Source organism: Neolamprologus brichardi, chromosome 23 (assembly GCF_056152115.1).
Source record: "Neolamprologus brichardi isolate AB-2024 chromosome 23, ASM5615211v1, whole genome shotgun sequence".
Classification (NCBI taxonomy): Eukaryota; Metazoa; Chordata; class Actinopteri; order Cichliformes; family Cichlidae; genus Neolamprologus; species Neolamprologus brichardi.
This window is the reverse complement of record NC_142125.1, coordinates 41,129,892-41,156,846: the sequence shown is the minus strand read 5'-3', so window position 1 is coordinate 41,156,846 and position 26,955 is coordinate 41,129,892. Positions and strand designations below refer to the sequence as shown.

The window sequence follows — 26,955 nt, the reverse complement described above, 5'->3', positions numbered from 1 at the left end:
GTTCAATGCCATTTGTTTGCCATCACGATAACACAAAAAATACCAAGATGAACTTGGAGAGTTTAAATGATCAGTAAAAATGATTAAATCCCAAATGAATCCAGATTACTCTTTAAAAATAACAAAATAGCGTAACGACGTTAAGAGAATATGCTCATGTGTGCCCTTTTTCCTTCAACAAGCTTTTTATTTAGAGAAATGTTTGATATTTAAGCTGAAGTCTTGCATTTTGTTCCCATTACTGTACAAAAATGCACTCCAAGTGCTATTCTGCTGTGTTTTTTTGTTCTTTTTACACATTTTTGATTCAAATCACCAGTTGGAGCCTTAAGAGAAGTCTCTTATCTATACTTTCACTTTAATTTTTTAAATAAGTGTCCATAAAAATCACAAGGAAGAGGCGGGAGGCAACGATGTCACGATAATAAAAAATATCGGTTTTACTAGAGAAGGTTACAAAAATCATCACTATATAGGAGTCATAGAACTATTTCCAACTTAAAAAATAAAACCATAATGAAACACCTACAGGGACTACAATGCCATCAAAGTACAATGGAGTTTTCTTTAGAAAAGAGTGGGTGGAAGGGGAGGAAGGAAGGGGGCAAACACCGCCTACCATAGTTGTCATTACAATTGACTACACATCACCTGAAAAACTGCAAAGACACAGTCATGTCTCCTTCATGCAAATAACAAGGAAACAACAACACCCTGACACGCATCGTCTTATAGGAAATTGAAGTTTGCCTTTACATCGACCTGGCGGCAAAGCACGTATATTTATCAAACATAACACACATGGCAATATAGTCCTTTTTTATACAGAATAGACAGCTGCACACATGGACGATACTGACATGCTTCATCTCATCAAAGTTCAAAAAATTGTTTTTTTCAGTGTTTTTTGAGGGTGAACTAACCAGTAATGACTGATATAGAATATAGTTCATGATTATTAAACAATATCTGGTTATAAAATTAATGTCTGAAAATTCCTGACTTGTTTTATTCAGTGTAAACATCCAAAAACAGTCTCTGTGGCTCATTTGAGAGGCATGACGTATAAAAAAAGGAAATAAAATAGGAGAAATGAAGAAAAGAGTGACTCCCCCTCATGTCTCGAGTCACTCACTTGGTCGGCCGTCGAACAAAAATAAGCACAGACATGTTCCATAAAATAATTAGTACTAATTTACAAGAAGAACTCAGCTGCCTAAAACTGATAAAACATTAAAAATCAATTTCCACTATATTTTTTTTGTCACATTTTAAAATGTATACGTCACAAGCACCTCAATCCATCATATCATGTGACTGCACTTTATCCCTCTCACGACATATCATTTAAGATGTTACATTACAATTATTATATCAAATGCAGAACTAGTATCTGAGTGCTAAACACATATCTCAAAGGGTACATTTACATATATTTGTGGAAAACAAATTGCATGGCAAATCACTGATTGTGTTCTCATTGGTTTGGGAATGGAGCTATTTCATGTTTTTAGGGTCATTCGGCTATTTACAGGTGAACTTTCTCAAAAGAAGAAAAGAAAAGTTTTTACTGTATAATTCACACAGGACTGCAGTCTGGAGAAGAGTTTAACTGGTGATGTTTTAGGAAAAGTACACAACTGGTGGAAAATCAGACTTGGTTTAATACCTGAGGTGTGTGTCTGTTTTTTAAGACCCGGACAGATTTATCTTTGATTTCTGCTGCGGCTGGTGGTGAGTGTAGCAAAACCCCATTTTGGTCTTCAAAAGAGCAGTTTCATATTCAGAAGTATGCTAATATGTTTTCTTGCCAAGAGCTAGATGAGTAGATCCATACCACCTTTGTCAGTAAATAAACATCAAGCACTAAAATGCGTAAGAAAGTACTAAAATGATGTACTTCTTTACTTGCACTTGCTGTTTTGAATGCATAACTGCATTAATACTAAAAAGTATGGCTACAGGAAGTGTGTAAGGCTGAACTTCTCACTTTTAATAATGGCCACCATCTTGTAGCGGAAAAATAACAGAAAAAGAGGAACCAGCAAACATTAGCCAAGAACTGGAAAAAGAAGGCCCTTCAATTAATTATTAGCCCAAAAGTGGTAACGGAGCACCCATCAAACAATTTTTAGCTATGAACTGGAAAAGGAGGGCTTTACAAACAATGTTTCAGCCAGCAGGCCCTACCAGTGCTAGTTAGCTAGCTAGCTAGCTAGCTAACAGCAGCAGATATCTTTCTTCAGCTGCTTGCATTAGTGTTTTTGTGTTTGTTTTTGGATTGATTTTTGCATTTTATATTACTTAATCATCTTCATTGTAGAGTGAATTAGGTTAATATTTGGTCGGCGTCTCAACAAAAAGGAATGTTCACAAAATATGTTAGCTAGCGCAACAATCGATCCAACGCTACAACTGTTGTTTCTGTAGGTGCATGACTTGCTGAAACAAATCAAAATTCATACACTACATGATTATGTACACTGTGTACTACACTGAAGTGAAACATCTTAAATCAGACTCAATACCAGTCTTTGTGTTTCCAGTCTTTATGCTAACTGTAGCGCTATGATGAAGCTTTTTACAAATCATACAGACAACTTTTAATCATTTCCTCTAATCCTTGACCTGAAAGCAAATGAGCGTATTCCTCGAAGCTTTTCCTTGCTTCAAAGGTTGCTACCTCTCCGGTCTTAAATAAACTGTGAGTGCCTTGATGAGTAAATAAACTCTTATCATGTAAATGCATAATAATCCTTGAGATACCACATGACTTGACATAATTTTAGGTATTTCCATGAGAGAAGGGATTGGAGTGGTTCATGTTTTTTAAGGGATTTTCATTGTCCCTTTTTTTTCTTTATTTAATAGTGCAACAACGAGCATTAGCAAAAGAAGTTAAAGATGGAAAGAAAAGTAAAGGAGAAAAACCTATGAGCGCAAAAACATAAAGAAGAAAAAAGATCATAATAGTATCTGGCATACTTTTCAGAGAGTATTAAAAAAAACAACAACATTCGTACACATTCGCACAATATATTCATATTCATATATATATGCATATAAAACACCAAAAAAACAGAGGAAGTTGATCACTGCCTGGCTTTTTATGGTCGATGCAGGCAGTGAACAATGTTTATCTTTTTTAGGCTGTTAGGAGCTGTGTGTCGAGAGGCTGTGTTGGCTCAGGGCGCGAGGCCATCACAGCCGGGCCACGTTCACGAGTCGCCGCCCAAAAGCACGAGGGAAGAGACGCTTCTGAACTGATGTACTGTACCTGAGCTCGACCCCGCGGGCGAGCTCTCCCATTCTGAAAGCATCCGCCTCCATCTGGGCCTGCCACTTCTCCTGACTTTCTATTCTCTTCCCCTCAGAGGTGAGGACGTACCCACAACCCTTAATGAACACTGCAGAAGGGAAGAGGATGGAGAATCAGGAGGTTTTGGGACTATCAAACATGACCGAGGTGGTTTGTTTTAACGGAGGGAAAGGGTGGGTGTTAGTTGTTGCAAGGGGATGGGGGTTGTGGTGTGGAGAGAAGACGGATGGTGGTGTTGGGCTCTCTTGTCCTTATGAGTAGGAGGACGAGTTCTGGCCCTCCTTGGAGCGTGCCTCAGCCTCCAGATCCTGGTCATCCTTGGTCTTGATGTCCTGGTAATCGTGCGTGGAGGCGGCGCTCTTCAGATAGGCCCAGTTGGCCCCCAAAATCATCAGGTAGTGGATCTGAAGAGATACAAGATTTTTTCTTCATGTTCAAGCACAGGAACTAACTCCATACTACTACTACTTCTATTATTACATGCATTCAAAATGTGCTCAAAAACCTCTGCGTGCATGTTTTCGGTATGTCCTGTTACATCCTGTTTTACATCTGTGTGCCAAATCCCCAAGTGTCTGATCCCACACTACTGATATTTGCCCACTGAAGTTTAGCGATGTCTAAATGTAGAAAACATCCAAATATATTAATAGAAACCAACCTGAGAACAATGAAAATGTTCCAGAGCAACATTACTGTACAAGCCAGTTTTCCTCTGTGACTTTTTTCTAGCATGTCTTTCCACCTTTTGTAACACATCAAAGTATACAGAGCTTCCAGCTGACCCTGTGCCAACATCTGGAGTACTGCTTAATGCTTTTTTTGAGCATCTCCATCTCCCTGGACTCAAAACAAAAAAGCCCGCCTCCGCAGCAGAGTAAAACACTGACCCTTGGTGAGCCCATGCACAGAGGCGGGCTGCAGAAACCCATAGAAGGACATATGTGAGAGGCGGAGAGGTTGCCGTGGAAACAGATAATCATGCCATAGCAACATGCATATTTTGAGCGGCACACTACCGCATCGGTGGGATCATGAGGAGCTTACCAGTGCGATGACGGTGGCTCCGGCGCCGGCTAACGCAACGATGTAGAGGTGGTAGGACAAGTAGAACTGCGGGGAGAAAGAGAAGCTAGGTTAGTGAAGGGAGGAAAGGCGAGCGAGGGAATAAGGAAAAAAACAGAGGTCAGCATCCTCTCACCTCACTGGTGTTACAAATCTCTCCCAGCGTGGCTCCGCAAGCTTTTCCTGGCGTGGCATTATAGGGAATAACACCTGCGGGATCAGAGAGATGAAACGTCACAGGACTGAGACAAGAAGCTTTTTCCTCCCCAGAGACTGTGTGATATGATTGAAGGCATTATGCATTAGGCGCAGATAAAGATTAAAGGAAACAGGGCTGCTGCTGGAAAAATGTGGGTCATTGTGAATCCCTTTTTCCTTTCTTTCTTTTTACTGTAGAATCACTTTAGGGGATTGCTGCTATAGGCTGCTATTTGTAAAAAACAAACTGTGCGCAGTTGCTTGTTTTAGCTTCTAAAACCTTTCCTCAATCACTCATCAGCTGGAGCTCCAAAACTGCTGACAATAATTTGAGTAATTGGGGTTAATATTTCACACGCCGTGCTAGTGCAGCACCGCAGCCAATGAAGCATATGTGATCCTCATCCTACTTTGTAAGCGAGCCAGCTGTTTTTCAAATGTGGGTCACGTACTGTACGTTGGGCCATCAGACTGATGACCACATACGCAATCACAGGGGAGTGTTGCTGTGCTGTAACACTGCTTTGAGGTGGATTTTCATAGAGATCCAGTCACGCTCTCAATAATCTAAATGTATTCGTTTGACCTCTTCGTGCATAGACAATGACATTTAAAGTGGTTGGAGATGAATAGGTGGCGTTTATAAGGAGGGGAAAGCCTGAAAAAATGTTCCAGAGTTTTCCGCCTGCAGGTAACGCCTGTGTGGAAATGAGAGCGGCACCGGGATGTTTTTCCTATTTTGTTGCAGACTTTTTAAAGTTAGCCAGAATATTTCTTGATCAGGGGAATTTCTCCTGAACTTTAAAGACAAGTACCATGACAGATTTTATATTTTTTAAGACATCTTTTGAAGATGGTTTTAAAGTGAACTGAATAGCATGAAAGCAGGTTTCGTCATCTAAATCTTTGGTCTGGTCTGCACTGTGCAGCAATGCCACTATTCTATTACATTTTATACAGCACTTTAAAATATTTTGTACAGATTTTCACAACCTATGATTTTCAAGCGTTGCACATCTTCTTGGATGTTTCCATACATACTATACTGTACATAGTAAACAGATACAGTGTATACATGTATATTTTTCATTGTGAGGTTGGCCATTTGTCTCAGGAAGAACCACTGTGTATACATTGTCAATATGTGGTTTTACATTTGATTCGAAAAAAGAATAAAATAAGCCTAATAGGTTTAGCAGGAGGCAGTTTAGCTTTGTTATTCCTAATTTACATATAGCACATTTGAATAAACAAGCTCTCCTTCAGGCTGCATGTAGCCCTGCATACGAGCTAACATGAGCTAACATGAGCTAACATGAGCTAACATGAGTTTGGAGCAACAAGAAATCGTTGTTGAGTTACAAACGACACGTCATCTGCACATATTTTTTGCAAACTGTTTATAACCAAGTAATGGAGGGCCACCTGTCTGGCAGGTACTACTCCTGCACAAACTGTGATGAAAATGTGTCAGCTGTGATAACATAAGGTGGGCAGAACTAGGAGCTACAGGAAAAATATAAAGGGCAGACTGGCCTTGTTGGCTGGAGAAGGAGGCAAGAAACAATGCTAGGGAACTGCAAAGCCTTACAGCAATGACTATTAGAATAAAAACCAGGCTTTCAAAGATTTACTGGTGCTAAGTGATGGATTTATTTTGACAGGCTGCATCGTTTCAAAAACAACTATTAAATTGACAGATTTCCCATCGTCAGTATCTGAACATTTATTATTGTTCCAGTGCTAATTTATGTAAGATATTTTAGCCTCTCAATACTAATGTTTATCCTTTATAGGGAAAAACTATGATATTAGTACGGAAAGATACAAAATATCTCATAAAAGAGAATCATGAGCTAGCCTATACCTAGCTAGCCAACCTAGCTCAAATTGGCTAATGTCAGCCAATTTCACTTATAAAATCTACGTATGCCACACATGTACGGTTCATTCAATCACCGAAAGAATGCATCAGACATAAACTTAACTAATACAGTTCACGTCATTTCTAAGTTACTGACCGTACTGCCTGACATCCACACAGATGGAGTCAGGAGAGGTGATGTTAGCATAGGGAGATTTCATGGTAGCACAGGTATTCCACATGTTAAAGAAGAGGAAAACCGGGATCGCCGTGAAGCCGAAGATGGCAAGGAAGGCCAGGAAGAGGATGTAGGTCAGGAACATGAACTGAGGAGAGGAGACAAGTGGAAATAAAGAGAAAAAAATTGTGATTTTATAAAAAAGAATATTTTTTAAAGGCTGAGATTGTTTATACGGACACAAATCAGAGGCAAATCAGGGTTTACGCTAATGTTAGCCGACATCTGCAGCAATTAGAGTAATCAGGGTAGAAAGGACAAACAGTGCCAGAGTTACCCTGAAGGCTCAAGTGGGATTTTAAGCATTTGTGTATGTGCAAGTATTTGTTTATATCTGTCTTCGTCATGCGCATGTGCTCATAAACGTGTAAATGCGTGTGACTGGGTCTCTGAAATACTTTTAAGATGACCCTTATTCAGGCATGTAAAGCATACTGAAGGACCGTTTTCCATTTGTTGTTTTAAGCCACTAAACTACTTTAAGCAGGAACGTTTTAAAATACACATCAAAGTCATTAAGTCTCATTTGGAGGCTTTAATTTGAAGTGTAACTGGGTCAGTGGGTGTGATGATTTGCAGCTGCTTATGTGTGCGTGTATTTGTGTGTTCACATACGAAGGCGGTGATGCAGCGTCCACAGACGGTGGTCTTGAAGTCACTCTGCAGCTCCTTCTTGATGGCGCTGGTGGTGTAAAAGCCCTCAGCCAACAGGACGATGGCGTAGACAAAGAAGAAGGAGCCAATGCCATAGATGATGTACTGAAAAATCTGAATCCTGAACAAAAACAGAGGCAAAGCAAGGAATTAGCTTTAAACATCAAGGTTATATGAACCTGCACCAATTAAACCCTAAGCTAATGTTTTATGCTGGTTAATGTTAGCTCGTGTAAGCTAAAACCCTTTTTATTTTATGTTTCATTTAACTACTTTTACCTTTTTTTAAAGAGATAAAGATCAAGATTATATTGTATTATATTGACTATCGTTGGGTAACCTTAGATAATGGTACCATTAGCTCATGGTGGTTAATCTTAGCTAATGTTAGATGCAGTTTTTGTGGCTAAAGTTGGTTAACGTTAGACGTTCGTGATAAGTAATTTAAATTTTACTTAAAATGTAGCATTTTAGGACAAAGGGATGTGATACAGAGCTGGATTAACTGGTCAGGAAGCTTTGTCGTGCTTAAAATTTTCTATCAGTCTGTCTTTTTCCTGACTAAATCATTGTAATAACTCAGGTTATGTTCTGAGTTTCAGTTTAAAATAGATTCAGATCACACAGTTTCACTGATTCTACTATCCACAACATGTTTTAAGTATAATATAAATTCTCTACTGTAGGATATGTGCAGCTTCAGAATAAAGCTGAAGTGTAATGTTACAGCATTACAGCAACGGCATTTGAATGCAGCTGGTGATGCAGACAATATATATATGTTTTAATACTTGGTTCTAATCTCTTGCTAAGTCTTTTCTCCACTGCTGGAACTGAAGCTAGAATATTAGATTAAAAAACGGATTAGGGTATTTATTTTCAAAAACACCTATTCAGGCAACTTAGAGAGATTTCTTTTGTTAGACTACGGGACAGTTTAATGTTTATATTTAAAGTTTCACAGCTCTAACGTGCAGCCATCACGTAAGAAGGAAACAGCAGCGTTAAAATACATGAACTTAAGTTAAAATGTTTATTTTAACACTCTGCACTAAATCCCAAGATTACGATAGATAAAGATCGAAATATGAATTTGTCTTTCTTTCTTTTTTATGTTCCTTATAAATGTTAATCACCACTTTATCATCTCTGAGTGGACTAGACAGAACTCATAGGGATGACTTTGTCAGCATGAAGAGTCAGATGACACATGAAACACCCCTCTTATGTGTACAAGTAGAGAACATGAAGCAGAAACGATGGCTTAACAGATGTTGATAACCATCGTACTGGAATCTGTTTTCTCTGACTAGGGTTTTGAACTTTATGATGATATGTAGACTATAGTGAAAGCTAATCAAAGACAGTTTTATCCACTAACTTATGGTTTATGAGAGCTTTTGTTATATATCGGATTATTTTTTTAACATGTTTAAACCAAAATACTAGGGGGATTTGTTAGAGGTTTCTTTTGTGGGGCACATTGATGAGAGTTGTTCGCCATATTGGACAAAATACAACTGCTGGTTGCTGGGGAAAGGTTTGCATTCTCTGACTAGCTGCTGTTTGATTATCGGAGGCTGTAATTGGGAGAAATCCATCACAAAGAGTGTGCTGCACCAAAAAACCTCCTTGTTGCTACAGATTACTGCAACTGCATGTAGTTTGCATGAAAGACGGTGGCTGTTATGGCCCTCTGCAACCCCTACTCAACTCAACTTGTGGCAGTGCAAGATTCTCTGGGTGTTTCCAAGGCATAAATGTCTATTATCTACACCTGACAAGGTGTGAATAAAAACTTGCCTGAGGTTGGCTTAGGGTAGATGCCACTTTTTGTCTTCATGCTATTTGGGCTGTTAATTTTACTGAGATGAGTCAATATTTAAAAACAAAAAACAAAATATAGTCTCCTCTTTAAGTTGCTGCTTTTGAGCTGGGTCACTTGTCTGCAAACAATTGCCAACTAGTAGTCGAGTGGTAGTGAAGCGAGACTTCGCACTCCAGGCTGAAGCCAACACATTACAAAAGGCCCAACTTTTACTTTGAAAAGAATGGTCTGCCTTTTTGCTTTGTGTCATAGGCTTTACAGTTTCATGATCACTCAGTGAATTAGTTGGCAAGTGTTTGCAGACGGGTCATTTTCAACATAAACTCTGGGTGATCACAGCTAAAGGTAATCACGAGGAGGTTTTTGGTTTTTGCACCTCTTTGTGACCAATTTCACCTCGTGGCTGCGAGCAACCTGTAGCAAATATTTATGGAATTAACTTTTTCTTCCTCTTTCTTAGTTTATGTCATGTGGTTAGCAGTCATATAACTGCAAAACCTGAATAAATGAAAACAGAACTATACGGTCCATCGACTCATTTTCTTTGCTGATTATCCAGATCAGCATTGTGGGCCTAACTTAAATTATTATTATTATTCTGAATACCTGACATTACAGAGTGTATAAACACCCCATGATCTTAGTTTTCATTTATATTTATGTCAGGATCCATTTTAAAAATAATCACCGAAAAATATATTTCAGTCCTGTGGGAGAAGATTAGGGCCAAAAAAGGGGGTTGGGGCTGGATTTTTGTTTTCCAGATTTTAATCTCAGATCCCTTTTTTCCCTTTCAGTGGCCCTAATCCTCTTCCATACATTTCTAACCTTGACCTTTTAAGTAATAATTTTCTGACTGTTTCTAATATTCCCAGTTTACCAGTTTATGGCACACAATGTGGCGGGTTCAGCAGATGCAATCATTGCAAGCATAATATCAGTAAATTCTGGTCATACCAGTTTTTAAGTAAAAGAAGGGGAGTGAGTGAAATACAGTGACAGGACTTATCCGTGTCTAATCTTTTCCATAAGTGACATGTGATAAAATCATAAGTAAGAGAACGCCTTAGTGATGAACTACACTTGGATTAGAAACTCAGTGGACTTACACCACAGTGAGGGTGGCGTGGTCGCTAGATACCCTGGAGAAGTGATTCTCCAGCATGGTCAGAGTCCCAGTCAGCGCTACGTGGCCACATCCGCAGAACAGAGCCACACCTATGAAGCAGAGGATGGTGGCCACCAGCGAGGCATAGGGCACCCCGCCCAGACACTTGATGCAGCACTCGAAGCATCCTATAGGGGGAGACAAAGAGAGCCTGATCCATAGGTGTTCTTTTGCATTTAGCTGCTAGAAAGCTTCAAAGACAGAAAGCTTTAAGGAAGGATGCAAGAGCAAACAGGTCAGATTTGAAAGCACACACATGGCAAAATTGCAATTCAAATGTATGATTTTAACGATAGCAACGAGAGCTGACTGTGGCAACGTGACATCTCACATAGAGACTTGTTCGCCTCTGCTGATGACACTCAGCGCAACACTCGACGGGCCTTTTTGTCCACCGCTCTTTGATTTTTACTCAGGCAGAAACCTGCATGGATGTTTGCACTGCTGGGGCTGAATCAAGCGTGCACGCTTCAAGGGCTTTATGCTCATCTTTCAGAGCAGAACACCTCTTCATGTCGGGCATGTCGAGCGGCTGATCATGGCATCTTTCGCAGTAAGAGTGTGTTCACTTTAAGCTCAGTCGGGTGTGCTGAATATTACATGTAAGCTGTGCTACTGTACATGCTGTACATGCTCAAACTACTCAGTTTTTTTCTTTGTTATGACCAACTTGCAAGATTAACTCATGACCTAATCTACATGAGTTTAAAATAAATTCCTATGAGCTACGTTATTTTTGTAGACCACAATGATTACAACACATTTGGAGTTCTTACGCTTTAAGTATTTGGGATTTCTATGCAACAAAAAACTGACAAATCGGACGTTTTCTTAGGGGAGGCGGAAAACGACTGAGATTTTTCTGTGCCCGTGTGCATATTTTCCAGCTTTCTGCAGCTGATTTTGCCTTTTTCAGAAGTCAAAAGAGAGTGGTGAATAATTTAAAATTATCCCTTGTGCACGAGCAGTTTCCACACAGTGATGATGATGAATTAGTAAATTTGTTTTCCATTAACCGCAGCAGTGTATGAGGCTTCCTGCATGAGTTATGGGCTTGGGAGATACAGGTGCTGCAAACACTGTGCATCCTGCTGCCTCTGCTCCCTCTCACAATCAAGAGGATAAGGACTGATGATGAAGAGGGCAAATAAAACTCTGTGTTGAGCTCGAGAGTTCGAATCTTAATAACTCCTCGAATAAACCATGAAGTTACTCAGGAAAAAAGACAAAATGAAATGTCTTGTGCGTGCCACTTTGCTGTTTCCATGACAACCCGCTCCAACCGGAAGCTTTGAAGCATCATAATTTTATTTTCAGAAGTTTGTTCAATTCAGACAATTCTGTATGTGAAACCTTGGAAATGTGATTTATCACATTATGCGTGTTTCAGATCCTGCACATGAAGGTCTGCAGAGATCGGACGATCTATAGCTGACAGCCTCTGCTACTAAAGTTGATAGCGAGCATTAGAGAATAACAGCCTTCATGCTAGTCACAGCTCTTTAATGCATCTGACAGTTGATTCTATCAGAACATGAAATTCACTTCAACATCCACACAAGCCGGCGCTAAGACTCTCTGACAGCTTCTATCAACGTCAAGCTCAATCAATAGACTCTGACAGGTGATGACACGAGGTGATATTCTCCCACACAAAGCAATTAAACCGCACACTTGAATGCGTGCATACGCAGAAACACACAAGGCCATCTCAAGGTTGGCTGGAAGGGAAGAAAATTTCACCAAAATGCAACAAGAGTGTCATTTTATAGTGAAAAAACCTTCTCTGCCACTACACGGTTGAGAGCATGGTAGGGTTGTAAGCTTGTGGACTCGTTATTGATGAGCTTAAAGGAGCAGATTGGATTTCAGCCTCCCCGGGGGAAAGAATCATCAATAAAATTACTGCTGGGAGAAAATATACTCCACCATGCTGAAGCTAAATGTGGCGATTATTACCTTTTAAATGTAGTTATCACATTATATGCTCCCATTTAATTAAGCCACTTATATAATAAGCTAATTAACTTATAAATAACTTGACAAAGTAAAAACAACAATAGCACTTTGCTTCCTGAAATAGACCAGGGATTAGCCTTGACTTCCACGACCTGAATACTATAAATTGTGTTTTATTCATCCATGCTAGTGGTGCAGCCAGATGGTAATGCTTATCTTTTGGATTTTAATTTGTTCCAGACTTAAATTATTTAAGAACAGAGTGGATGATGCTAACCGATGTGACATATTCTGATGACTACTGGTGATCCCTTATATGCTTTCTTCACACCAAATCTTACTTGATTAATGCTTTAGTTGATAACCAAATGCCTTCAAAGCTAACATTTTAGCTTCCTCAGATTTCTTCAGAGTTTAGTTCTAAACCAAAACCAAAAGTTGACCTGCTTACACACTACACTGTGACTACTGTAAATGTTATAATTTCAACCAGCCAGGCTTCAGTATGTTAGCGTAGTTTGCTGTTGTTAGTATTGATTATTAGCAAAGATTAGCGTGTTAGCATGCTAATCTTTGCTAAACACGCTAAACCGCTAGGGAAAAAGTATTCCTGCTGAACACGGGATTGTCACTATAGCACATTGACATGAGGATTTGTGTTTTCAGCTGATAAAGCAAACTTTCACTACCAGAAACATGATTTGTTCTATGCACAAGTATAAAAATGTGCACTTCCTGTCACTGTTACAGTTTAAAAGGAATTTTTCTTCTTGCGGAATTTAGAGTAAAATCTTAACTGTAGAAATTAATAAAGGAAAGGCTTGCAAGCATCATTTTTAATGTTAACTGTTACATATCTCTCTGTTATTGAAGGGTTATTGAAGCACCTTTAGGCAACTGTTTTTATGATATAAATAAAATTAAATTGAATTTAATTACATATCCTTACATATACGTAATGACAAAAGATGTTTAGTGTGACTTTTATTCCACCCCTTGAATAATTATAAAAAAGATTATATACATACATATATTTTCACAATTTCATAAACAGCATTACTTTACAAAGCTTACACACATTTTTAAACAACTTCTGAAATAGATTTTATGCACAGCAGTCACACAGTTTTTTGTTTTTCACTGATCTAAAAAGAAATGTTCACTCTGGCCGATGCCCATGTCCCTCTTTAAAAGCTGAGACTCTACATCTGCGTGAACATAACTGAACCATAAGTCTAAGATGCAACTGCTCCCCTCCAAAGAGTGTTGCTGTTGATGAAGACTCTACGTTGCATAACGCAGCGGAGCCTCGTTGCGTAATAGATCCAAATCCTATTAATGTTAATGAAGAAAATGGGCTGATGGAGAAGTGCAGCTGATAAGGCTGGATGGCTCTAAACTCCTGAGCCCAGAAGCAGGCCAGGCCTCAGGGGGCCTGCAATGGAGTCAGTGGTCGATACAATGACAACCAGGAGGTTTAAAAGCTGCTCTCGACTGACACTTCATCCTGCTATAAAATGTCTGTGTCAACAGCCAATTTAGTGTGCAAGTCTTCTGACCTTTCTTTCTTTTTCTTTAATTTGGAAAAGAGAATAAAACCAAAAGAGATGTGATAACCCTGCTTTTCAAATGCAAATCAAGAACTTCCGGGAGATATTATCGTCCAGGTCTATTCATGGATGTGACCGAGGAGACTTTGTTCATTTAAGGCAAATCCTGAGATTGCGTGATTGGATTTTAAGGCTTATATTCTGCTGTTAACTCTGTATTTTCCTTGGCTCCATGCAGCTTCATGGATGAATTCATAGGTTTCTTTAAACACTGGTCAGGCCGCTTCTTCCGGTCTGCCTCTGGCTATGACTGTTTGTCAGCCTCAGTTTAAAACTGCGCTAATGGGAAACAGACAGGCCAGAGTGGTCAGCTCTAGCCAGCCCTAATGGAAATCAATGGGCTATTCATTAGAGTAGAATTTAGGTGAAACACCGAGGCTGGCCCATCTCTCTTGTTTTATAGCTCGCTGCATCTATCTCTGCTCTTCGACTGAAATATGACTGCACGCCCATGCAGCACTTACAGTGAGCCAGCTGGAGTTAATCGCTGAGACAATATGTTACGCTCCCGCTATGATGCTGCATCATATATCACCTCAACAATCTCACACCAAGGACGACGCATCAGGTTGTGGGGACATTTCACGGGCTGTCTGTGAAGGTGCCCCACCAATAAGAACAAAAGACTTTCTGCTAATATTGTCAAACAACAGAGCAGCAAATAATATGACAGTCAAAGCTGCAACTGAGGATTAACATCCCCCTACTGTTAAAAAGCTTGTTTTCCTTCCAAATGAGCTGCTTCGGCCTACAGTGCAAAACTATACATTTGTGGCTGCTGGTAAGAGTTAAGAGAAAGGATGATAACAGACGCCTGCTCTTTTTGCTTTCTGCACAGAGCGAAGGCTAAAGACACGGGGATAGAATAAAAGAGTTGAAGGCAGCATAAAGTCAGGAGTTTCAGGAAAAAAAAGGAAAAGGGTGAATGGAGATGAAGTGCGGGGACAAGATGGATAAAAGCAAGCAGAGGAACAAAGGGATGAGAGAAGGAGGTGAAGAAAGGGAACGCGAGTGAGAAACAACAGAGAGAAGAATGAGAAAGAGTAAGTGAAAAGCAGTTCTTGGCCCCAGGGCCGCAAATGGCAGTTGCCATAGCAACGTGTTACCCGCGACCCAGTTCAGCGGCAGCGTAGTCCTTAGCAGCCGCTGCGCTCTTCTCACACGTACACTCAGAGTGATGTAGCCTGAATCAAAACCCAGAGATCGGTGCTTTAATGGAAGTCAAAACAAAAATAGCAACCAGCTGCAGGACGTTAAAGCAACTGAAGCTATAACACAGGAAATACGGAGGGAGGGCAATCTGGTTTACTCTAAAGTCACTTTTTGGGAACTGGGTCAAACAGAAATTGCAGTATTGGGCAAGTAAGAATAGTATACTGTTAGTACATGCCACAAAAAGTCACACAGACTGCTGATGTGGAAGTATTGTGCCCCACTCACACATGTTATAACTTATAACTATTATAACTACTGACCATGATAAGCTTTCATGGTCTGAAGTTACACCTTTCATTAAGTGATGCAGGAAATTCAGCTAACAGATGCTTCACCAGGAACTAGTTAAAGCTTAGTTTTCTGAAGTGGACGTACATGAGATGCTCGTCTATATTCATGTGTATTAATGACAGTGAGTGACTGCTGGCAAGCCCCCAGTTTAGAAAAGCATGAGCTGCAGCAGTAGATGTGCAGCCTTATAGAGTATTTTACGATTTTGAATATTTTCACAGTTTTGCAGTCTCTTATGAAGGGAAACTGAAGCCATTATGTTCTCCAAAGATGTCTCTGACCAAAACAGCGCCTTTTCTCCAACAAATCATGGGAGTTGACAGTCAGCTGCTACATCTGTTTGTGTTACAGCGGGACATTAATGTGGATTCATTCCAACTATTTCACTATTTCATCCTTAAATTGGATACTTGTGAGGTAAAAGTGCCTCTATCATCACAAAAAGCTTGAAAACTGGTGATGTAAAAACTTCCACTACCCACCATTTGCCTACTGTCAGTGTAAAGCAATGCAAATATTTTAAAAGTGGCATACAGTCCAAAGTGGGGCACACCCACCACCATCAACTGCAGCTAACACAGCAATCAACAGGAGGTTTCTGGTGCAGCACCAACAATAACCAGCAAAGAGTTGCCAACTGGTAATACACCAAGAGTGCACATTTTCCCCAAGGAACCGCAGGTTATGAGGGTTTCACCAGCTGGTCTCTAGGCCTGTGTGGCTGAGGCCTTAAATATTTAACAACAGTAGCATTTCTTCATCCTCATTTCATCCTTTCTGAACAGTTAGCCTTGTTTTAGAACCAAAGCCTTATTTTTTTCATCAAATTCAAACCCAAGTCTGATTGGACAAGAGAGCCTTTGAGGCTCTTTGACTGGATAAATGAGGCCTGGCACGCAGTAGATGTGGTTGGAGACAGAAGCTGTCACAGATTGCTGACATCTTTTGTGATTACGCTCCGCTTCCTGTCAATCACCTGACACCCACGACACAAAATGAAGAGAAATAATCCCTCAAATACACTTCGCATTATAAACTTTGTCACATTTTGTAGCATTTGGTTTTAATAACAGACATCTAAGTAGATATGAAGGGAAAAATAACTGAGGTCGATATATCATTGTTTTCTAGTTAATATTGCCTTGATTTATGCACTATATTTCTCTGGCTACATCGATTTCTGTGCTTCTATAAATCAGATTTAAATATAAACTGAGAGTAAAGGCGTCCTGATAGTTAATGATTTGCCATAAACCTAGTGGCACAGCATGATTATCGCCAACTGTGAGTGCGCACAGTGCATCTGCCAGGAATAACAGCGTTATTAAAGCTTTGTGAATATTTCAGCGGCCGATCTGGCCACTGCCTGAGGCTCCATTCAAATTTAGAAGTGTTGTATTCATTATGGGGCAATTTCCTCACAGTGCATTATGGGTAGATTCCCACAAGAGAGAAGAGAGTGGGAAAGGTGTGGGAAAGTGAAGGAAGAAAAAAGAGATGGGAGGGGGGGATGGATGACTGCGCCTCCTCTGGTGGAGATGAAAAAAAAAGCCCCATCTGCTCAATGGCTGCAGACTCGCGGCACAGCAACGCACAAACCCGTAACTACAGCTTGGGAGATTTCCATTGTTCCACTTTGTGGAGAGGGATAAAATGTTCTTCAGAGCTTCTTCAAAACTGCAAAAGAGAACATCAAAAGCGCAGCATTACGAAGCCAAGAAAACGAGATTGTTCAATTTGCTTTTTCTCTGTATTTTCTTTAACCAGTTTTTTCCACCAACATTATTCACTAAATCTGGGAACACGGCTACATCACCGCAACAAAAAAGAAACAGTTGGATAATCAGCCTGGTTGTAAGGAAGCCAACAGCTAGGCCAGATTATGCACATTGGCACAAAGTTGCAAACGCTGATTGGTTGCAACCATTGTGATGTGCCAGTAATGTTCTGGGTAAACATTTTAATAATTCTGACTATAAAATGTTAGAAAAAAATTACCGTGAGAAATTCCTGGAGCCCAGACAGTTTTCTACAAAGGTCAAAGGTCTACACAACAGCAGCAATGTCTACCTGTGATTGAATCGAGCACAGTGCTGGGTGTAGGCCATTTTGTCTGAAGCCATTTAAGTGGTTATGCAGATAAAAATGTTAAAAAGCAGAATTTAGGGTATATTTCTTGCACTTTTAGCAACTGGACTGATCAAAAAGACAGCAGATGATAATCTGTCATGGTCCTGAATCTAAAGATAATCAGTATACTGTGGTGTAGATGCAAATAGAAGCCAAAACAATTACTCACTGCAATTAATTTTAATCAAATTTGACTAATATACTATAAACAGGACTATCTGCATTCTCTCATCTCTGTAATAAAAAAATAATTATCTCACGGATTATCTGGCAGGTTATTAGCACATGCACAGATTCGTCAGATCCGTCTTCTGCAGACCGTTCTGTGCAGCAAACAACATGAGAATACTCTTTTTGTTTTCTTTTCTTTCAATTTTCTCCTCATTTTGCCTCCATCTGTCACTGATCTTACAACGACACTTTGAAGTTGTTTTCGGTCGCTTTTCAGAACTATAAGAAACAAAACAGCACATAATAGTTTACCCGCAAAAAGCTTGTAATTTGGTCAAAACGTTTCACTTATTGCTCAAAAGAAAACATTTGTTTCCGTGAACAGATCAGTGTCAAAACCTTGACAAATGTACCATCCTGTCAGTGCAACAGAGTTTAAGTAGTGTGGTGGTTAGAGCCACTGCCAAAGCAAAGAGGTCCTGGTTTCAACCCCAGGCTGGCCTGGGCTCTCCGTGTTGAGGTTGCATGTTCTCTCTGTGCTTTTGTGGGCACAAATCCTCTGGCTTCCTCCCACAGTCCAAAAACATGTGTGGGTAACGTGGTGTTTCTAAATTGGGTGAGCATAAATGTCTGTCAGACTGGCAACCCGTCTTTCCACCCCTTGACAGCTGGGGTGGACTCCAGCTCCCCTGCAGCTCTGAACTGGAAAATCGATGGATAGGGCTTTTCTGATGAGGGGTTTCGTCTTAAACTCTAACAGCAAGAAGTTACACATTACCTGTGTGTGGCAGAGCAACTATTAGACATCTTTCATTTTTGTTTTTTTTTCCTTTCAGCATCCCAATGACTCACATCAGGTCATGTTTGCAGAAAAACAAAATATGCAACTGGCTTAATCATTGTGCGTTAATGGACTTACCCAGAAGACGTCTGAGTATGTTCAACTGAGAAGGACATGAACTTTCATGTGTGGAAAGTGTGGACTGCTCAAAAGCATTTGCATTTAGTTCAAAGGAATGATAAGTTCCTGATGTTGGAGATAGTTTCTGATCTTTTGATTTCTGTTCTGAGGGATGTACCAGCTTGAAGCTGATTAAAAGGACGTGCTGTTTTTTCTTTTGCTGTTTTATTTCCCACGGTACATAACTGACCCAAATCTTCTGTTTGTGAGAAACCCTTGGCTGATTTTGCAGAATTACGAAGGGCCACAGGGTCAGCATCTGTCCTGGCGTAACTGAGCTTGATGGAGCGTGCGACGCTCAAATCCCGTTCTCGGCACTCCGCTGTGTGATCAATACTTTTTTATCCCGCTGATCTGTGCCGTGTTCATTCCCCTGCAAAGCTCCCTCGTTCAGCAGTCAATCTGAGCTAAACGCTGCCAGCTGGGAGAGAGAGAGAGAAGCAAGTCCCAAGACACACATAGCAAACACACTTACCCATGTTAAAATAAATTCTACAGAAAAGCCTACACAGATGGGGCGCACATGAGAGCGGATGCTCACACAGATGTAGAGCAAAACACACAAACTGTCGAAATCAGCTTGTTGCCAGTTTGCATCCAAAACACCACCGTTGACACTGACGCTTCCAAAAAGATGACACGCCAAGAACAAAAATAATGAGCAACATGAAGTTTAGGACCCCTGATTCATCTTCAGGCAGTCACGTCATTTGGAGCGTTTCATCGCACAATATGATGAAAGAACACTGTATTCCTCTGGGGCTATTTGGCATAATGAGGCGAGTGCAATTAACATGCACAGCACTAAAGGAGTTCATTTAAAAGCACCTGCCTTAAGCGTGCAGTGACACGATTTAAAGCCTGATGGCAGATAGTTCACTGACCTCATACCCAGTGTGAAAACTACTTAAACCGCCCTCCATTGTCTCCTATCGTCTCGTATTCAGAGGCGGGGTCACCTGTCCTGAGCCACCGTCTGCTGGCTCGGTGGAGCGCAGTCAACGCTAATACTTTGAGTCTTGTTCCACCAAAATGTAAAATGGCCCCTCTGGCCAGAAGTGCGGTGCCATTGGAGTGAATGGCTCAGCGGTTACGCAACCAACTTGGCTAATGTCACTTTCCCTGAGACGTCAAAGAAGTCAGTGGCCCTCCCCTGGCCCGTTCGCCTCTCCTCCAACTCGCCCTCCTCCCCCTCGATGTGATCATGAAGATTCACTTTTCAGCCGCCTCAGGGACTCTCTGCACGTTAAGTCTGTGTGTGTGGCACAAAGGCACCACTGAGCATGAACTTTAAAATATGAGCTACGAGTCTCATTTACTATAACACAAAAGCACGTTCTGCGGTGGCTGACTTCACACAGTTACATCTCTTATACATATAAAAAGATCTTAAAAGGCTACGAGATGAATCGTGCATAAAAAAGCAGGACTGAGACTCTTGCCTGAAATCGAGCCACAGAATGACCTACACGTAACTCCGGCGAGTCACTTGTTGATGTCAGCTGTGGCTAATGATCACAAGCGCTAATCGGCGTCAGGATTTTTATTAGGTATGGATGAGAGAAGCAGATTGGACATCAGTGGGTGATGGACGGGGGCCAGAGGAGGTTGGCATCACTCAGGAACAAGACATGCTGCGCCAACCTGCCACTTGCTGCTATTCATATACTCACTGCAGTCTGGGATTCAAACATAGATGCCGTGTTGGAGGGTGATGTGTTCAGATTACAGTTTTTTTGCACTAGCAGGGGTATTAGTTTCCAAATTCTAGCAATCTGTTGCTTCTTGCTAGGGCAACACAGTTATAGACATCAGCGGTTTGGGTGTAATTTTGTTTTTAATTTAGTCCTCAGTCAGAATGTTAGAATTAGTGGATAATGTTGGTTAATGTTGGCATGATTGTGAGGCTAATGCGAGCTAAGAAGTCCGTCTTCCACAGTACGAAGTAGCTAGCTGTCTTAGAAAGGCCTGCACCTGCGCTAATATTTACACACCACTTTGCATTCATTCATTCATTATAATTAATCTGTGGTTCTCTTTCACAGTGTGTCGTTTGACCCCTCATCTCAAACCAATTGTACCAGATGGCTGCCACTCACTGATTCAAGTGTTTGCTCATAGAGGGTCGTCTGATTGTTGGGGTTTTCTATCTATTATTGTAGGATCTTTACTTTAAAATATAAAGCGCCTTGAAGCAACTGTTGTTCTGATTTGGTGCTGTATAACTAAAATTGAACTGAATTGGTGTTTGTGGAAGAACTGGCCCTAGTAGGACCTCATCCAGGGAAGTTCTGGGGGATAACAAGGTATTTAATGCGAGGTAGGTAGCGTACTTTAGAGTGAGAAGAAAAGCTAAGAATGGTAGGGTGTATACTGTTAAACATCACCATGAAAAACATAATATTCATGATGCAGTCGGAACAACAAAAACCAGTGCAACCATGATGATGATAGTAATGAATTTTAGGGGTTTCCGTACAGGTTTTTGGGGCAACGAATTTAACTGTGACTCCCAAGCCTAACAGATCTCCTGCCTTTTGCCCCCATATCAGGGGGCGTTGGGGCTTAAGAGGTTAACTGTGACTCCCAAGATCCATTTTAGGAAGCAAACATGGCATTTACTTAAACGACCAGTTTACAGAACAGTTGCAGACAAACTGTCTGATGACCAATTTTATATGACACCCAAGGGAGGACGGCTCCATGCTTGTTTATGCCAAATTCTGATCCTACCATCTGAATGCTGCAGCAAAATCTGAAAGTCATCAGACCAGCCAACATTTTTCCAAACATCTGTTTTTAGGAGTGACACCCAGTGTGGTCTTCTGCTGCTGTAGACCAAAATTGTGCATTTAAAAATGAAATGCTCTTCTGCATGCCTTGGTTGTAACAAGTGGCTATTTGAGTTACCTAATGCCTTCCAATCAGCTTGAAGCAGTCTGGCCATTGCCCTCTGACCTCTGGCATCAACAAGACATTTTCATCCAGAAACCTGCTGTTCACTGGATATTTTCTCTTTTTCTGGCCATAAAACCCAGAGAGGTTTTGTGGGAAAATCTCACCAGATCAGCAGTTTCTGAAATACTCAGACCAGCCTGTCTGGCACCAACCACGTTCAAAGACACATAAATCACCTTCCCCCAAGTGCTAACTTCATAGTCATGTTAACTGTTTCTGAATGCATTAACTTGCTTTCATATGATTAGCTGAATGAAATTATGGCACATTCTGAAGTTTAGTTTAGTCATTTTGGGCAAATTTACACGCTGATGTAGAAAAATCTCCTAAATCATCTACCTGATGTCCATATTTTAATAATTAAAAAGACTGGACCTGCCACTGTAAGTCACACAATAAAAACTAAGCTGAAATGAGTTAACCCACTCCAGAAACCAAGTGAAATTAAACTAACAATATTAAAACTCTGTTGACATGTTGTACAACACCATGCTTTCTTTTTAAAACTCCTTTGTGACGCAGCAAATACAAAGATTCCTTTTAAGGTGAGAAACAAAAGGCTCTTTTAAAGGGAGTTTCCTCGGTGCAGCTTTCATGCAGACAATAAATAGCAAGGCACTCTAACACGACATAGTCCTTGTTTTGTGTGTACACACAGAGATCAGAGCCAAATAAAAAAATGCGACCACAGTGCAGGGACCGAGAGTAAGAGCACAATGGTGCACCACACGGTCTCGCCCACATGTGTGTACAAAAATAGAGCTTTTCCTTTAGTGCAAGCGAAGCACTGACACAGACATTCCCCTCAACCACTCCTGGTCATTGACACGTAAACAAATACAAGCGCACACACGGACACACACACACATATCCAGATGGAGGCTGACAGCATGCTTTGGGCAAATGGCTTCAAATGAGGAACACATGAGCCTCTCTCTGTGTGACGGCTTTCACATGCTCCCACAACCTCACACACCTCCGGGGCGGGAGGAGGATAGGCGAAGGGTGTGTGCGCATTAGTGTGAATGTGGGAATGAGAGAGAGGGAAAAGGACAAGACAAAGAGGAGAAAAGAGAAGAAGCAGAGGAGAGAAGCAGAAAAAAAAGAAAAACGTGGCACTTAATGACAAATTAATCGGTGGGAACAGTGAAGATGCCAGAGCACATGGGGTCAGATTTGTCAGAGGGATTTTGAAAGCATGTAAAGACAGAACCACAAGTGTAGTTTGTGTTTTGCACAGAAAAAAAAAAAGATTTTCCTTTAGTTTTGCTGATTCCTTGCATGCAACATTGACCTGATAGCATAGCAAATCACCGGCTACATAAAAAATGCATGTAAAATCATCCATTTATGGACATTTTGAAGCCTCAACTTTGGCATCTTTGACTATCTTAGGAGGATCTGACTGAGAAACCAAGCACACAGGACGCTTCTGTGACAGAATCACACGGTAGCCAGATCTGAAAGCAAATGCTGCGATATTGTCTATTTGACTAAAATGGGACCATATTTTCATGTGTCGCCAAATACAGAGTTTAAACTGGTGATAGAGATCATAACCCCATAAGGAACATTCCTGCTGTGACATTAAATCAAGTGAGAAAACGAGTCATTTTCCCATGCACTTCTATTCTTTTTTTGCAACCAGAGGAGTCGCCCCCTGCTGGCCATTAGAAAGAATTAAGGTTTAAGGCACTAGCAAATAAGATTTCACTTTTTAAAAGACAAACTATACTTCTTAAGTTTTTCCTATTTGTCTTTGATGCTTATCTATATAAATAAATATAGTCTTGAATCACTATTAATGTAACTTGTTCTTGTTTTAACCCTGTAAAGCCTGAACTATAAAATAAACTTGCGCGTTTACTGAACTTTCTGACAAATTTAAAGTCATACTGATGATGTAGGGGTCTCAAAAATTCATATTAAATATGATGCAGTTGGTGTTACAGGTTCATATAATATTTTTGGCATTGATGAACAAACAGATTAAAAGTTCACAAGGACATAACTACATATAGTTGATGTGTGGGAGCTTTTTTCTTTTTGGTTTGCCATAAAAAGAAAGCGAAGGGAGTAAAAGCTTTAGTGAGAGGAGGCTGTTTGTAACAAAGTCAAGTAGGAGACCGATTCCAGCACAGGCGAGTCTGTGCATTCGAGTAGACGTGGGTGTGTGAGAGAAAGAGCGAGGTTTGCATTTGGCCGGACTGTTAGGTGTCAGCTCCCAGTTTAACGGTGACTGAATCACTGTGTCAAAGCACTGATAAAGGAAGCAGCACCTGGAAGCATGGCTTACACCAACACATGTCTCAAAAAATATTCATATCAATGTAACTTTGGTATATCGTGACCTGAACTTTATCTAATTTCTACTTTGCAAGAGAGAAAAATATTGGGAAGCTCCACAAAGCCGCTGAAGATAAATGCGTGTAGGCCGAGTGATGAATTTACCAGTTTCCTGCCCTGAAGACAAATATAAGAGCTGAATAATGAGTGGCTTTCTGCTAAATCTTACTCCTTCACAAGTGTGGAGAGGAAGCTTCTTAAGATTTATGTGTATGTGTGGGTGTGTGTGTGTGTGTGTGTGTGGCAGCAGAGCTTTGATTTGGTCTGTAAAGTGGATTACAAGGCAGAAAAAGACTGAACACAGGCGGCATGCTCCTTCAAAAAAGGAGCAAAAATCTCCATTGGACGTATATTTACTTGGCAAATAAATCCTCTGTTAGTGCTTTATAGCTACACATAAAAAAAAGAGAGGTCAAGAGAGGAGCCCGAACTTTTTAATATGACATTAAAGATTAGCTTGATTGAGATGTAGTAAAGAAAGCTGGGGAGAGAAACTACACCGATATTCACGAGAAGCACAAACCAAATGTCAGCAGGGAGAACAGCCCCGCCCCGCTCCTCACCGCCGCCTCACCTGATTGAGGATCATCAAACAGAGGTTGGCCTTTAAATTCAAGGTGTCAGCCTGGGCTCAGCTGGACTGTAGCACTGAAGCTTTTTTTCTCCAGTGACCCCTGTCTGCCCCCCTCCAAAGAAAATATACACGTATAAGGCCAGGATGTCATCACACCTCACAGTGGTTATTTTCCTCTTTGTGCAACCTTGCTGTCACTTTATGAATAAAACTGAAGCATATTTTCAGATTGTTATTTTTGTGATGTAAAAATGTGTTAAAAATGAGCAAATTGGCATTACTGGCACTGCCTTTACTTGGTGCCGGATCCATACAAAAGATTTGCAGTATCACACAGCAGCACTAACGGCTACTAAGTCTCTGATTGGATGCCCGGTCGATGGTCTTAGAAACCAGTTCTTACTGCATCCTGGATGCAACTCTCTACCTGCAGCAGGGCTCGCTTAGAGTGACTTTTCAGCTCAAAGACGACTCCTAGAGCAGAAAGAAAAGTAGTTATGGTGGCTCTGGAGTCTGTGGACCATGGGGCGAGAGATTCTCTAGGAAACATGTGACAGGAAGGGCCAGGACTGGTTGTTTAGCGGAAACAGAACTTTCAAAATAAGAGTGAAAGGATTGAAGTGAATTGATTTGATTTAAAATAAAAAATATATATTTTTTTCTAAAATGAGCTGTCAAATCTGGATAGATTCTCGCTGGCCTGGATTCTAGACAAGAAAAGGAGCTTTTTGAAATTCACAAAGACATGCCGACCCTTCAGTCTGCTTTAGCGCGAGAGTCTTGTAAGATTCAGAATTTTTAAATGCAGATGCGGGTAAGACAGCAGAAAGCAAAAAAAAATCAAAAACAAACAGCCTGATTAAGAGGAGCTCGCTTTGTGCTTCAGAAGCTGCAGCAGCAGCTCTGCCCTTCCATGCAGAAAATTCGACTAAACCTGTATCCTTCCAGACAATGATGTAATCTCTTACGGTTCTGATCTGAACATCATAACCAAAGACGGCGAGCCGGCACTGGGTTATGTAAGAGCAGGCCTGCGCGCACACACAAGCAGGGGAGGGAAGGACGGTGTGTGTGTGTGTGTGTGTGTGTGTGTGTGTGTGTGTGTGTGTGTGTGTGTGTGTGTGTGTGTGTGTGAACAGGCCAAGCATTTACAACAAAGGGCAGGACAGAAGCAGCAAGTTGAAATGCGCTCAGGGGCACTTTCAAGCGCTTAAAGCCGCTTCAGGGAGTCACATTAAAGGTAAAAAAAAAATGTTTTTAAAAAAGAGATGCTTGCTTTCGCTAATCAAACTGTCTCAGCCTAATGAAATCTGATATAATTGCACCTCAGAGAGCATAGATGATGTCTTGTTATCTGAGCTCAGAGCACCTCATCGCACAAACGCACAGATTAGAGATTATAGGAAGCAATCAAGCAAAAGGATCAATCCGAACCCACCAAAACACCACCCGCCACCCACCCCCTGATTATAAACCACGTCTGTGTTCTGTGTTCATTTTCCAGTTTGTAATTACTCTCAGCGAAATGTCACACAGAGACCCTGCAGACAGACACAATGAAGGTTCAATTAAGAACATAGGGAAAATGTAGCTAATGGAAGCAAGTAATGTGAAGAGAAATAATCCAAAGTATGTGCTAAAATATCAAACTTATGACTCAGTTCACTTATAATATTCTAAGAATAACCAAAACTAGACACACCATGAAAGCCAGCTGCTTCACTGTTTCCTGTCTTCATGCTAAACGCTAACTGACAGACTTGACTTTGGCAAGATAGTTAAAAAAAATCTAACTACACATCCTCTAAAGTACAGAAGTTTTGAGCAGGAAACTCAAAATATTTACATTATGGACAGATTTTTCAATTGTAATGTTTTCACTTTGTCTCTCTTTGTCGCAAAAAGGATCCTAAAGACATGCATACTGTATATAAAAGATGGACTTTGGTTAGCATAGTTTTGGAACGGATGAGAAATGGGTGGGTTTAACTCAGGCTCAGAAGGATGCTGTGTGCTCATTCAATAGTAACTTGTCAGTCACAATGTAGAACCCACTCAAACATATCCTTCTTGGTCATCTCTTTGGACAGAAATAAGGGGCTAATTTAAAAAATTAGCATTATGCTGTATTCAATAAAACTTTAAATTAGTGCTTGAGCCCATAAACTCATGAGAAAAAAATTTCCTGAGGTCACAGATCAAGGCAACAAACGGCAGTTTCTCTTTTGGCTTTTATACAATTGGAATTCCATCGGAGCCGCCCTCTGCTGGCCGTTAGAGAGAATGCAGGTTTAAGACACTTCGTAAATCCGTCTTTTATGTACAGGTGGAAACGCCTGCTATAATAAGAACTATCACAAAGATGCTGTTCGAGCTATTTGGCGGGAGCTGGCTGTCTCCATTGGG

General features: G+C 40.7%; 1 protein-coding gene across 2 annotated transcripts in view; it reads right to left on the bottom strand.

The window, feature by feature from the left end:
* Positions 1-337: 337 nt before the first annotated feature.
* The window catches only part of LOC102785959 (neuronal membrane glycoprotein M6-b-like), a 47,180-nt gene continuing 20,562 nt past the window's right edge, over positions 338-26,955 (bottom strand). For both annotated transcript variants that reach the window (XM_006808906.3, XM_006808905.3), the window contains exons 2-7: positions 10,276-10,462; positions 7,300-7,459; positions 6,604-6,772; positions 4,521-4,594; positions 4,367-4,432; positions 338-3,723 (exon numbers count right to left, since the gene is read on the bottom strand). In XM_006808906.3, the coding sequence (XP_006808969.1) occupies positions 3,571-3,723; positions 4,367-4,432; positions 4,521-4,594; positions 6,604-6,772; positions 7,300-7,459; positions 10,276-10,462 (809 nt within the window). In that variant the 3' untranslated portion in view covers positions 338-3,570. The remainder of the gene's footprint in view (positions 3,724-4,366; positions 4,433-4,520; positions 4,595-6,603; positions 6,773-7,299; positions 7,460-10,275; positions 10,463-26,955) is intronic.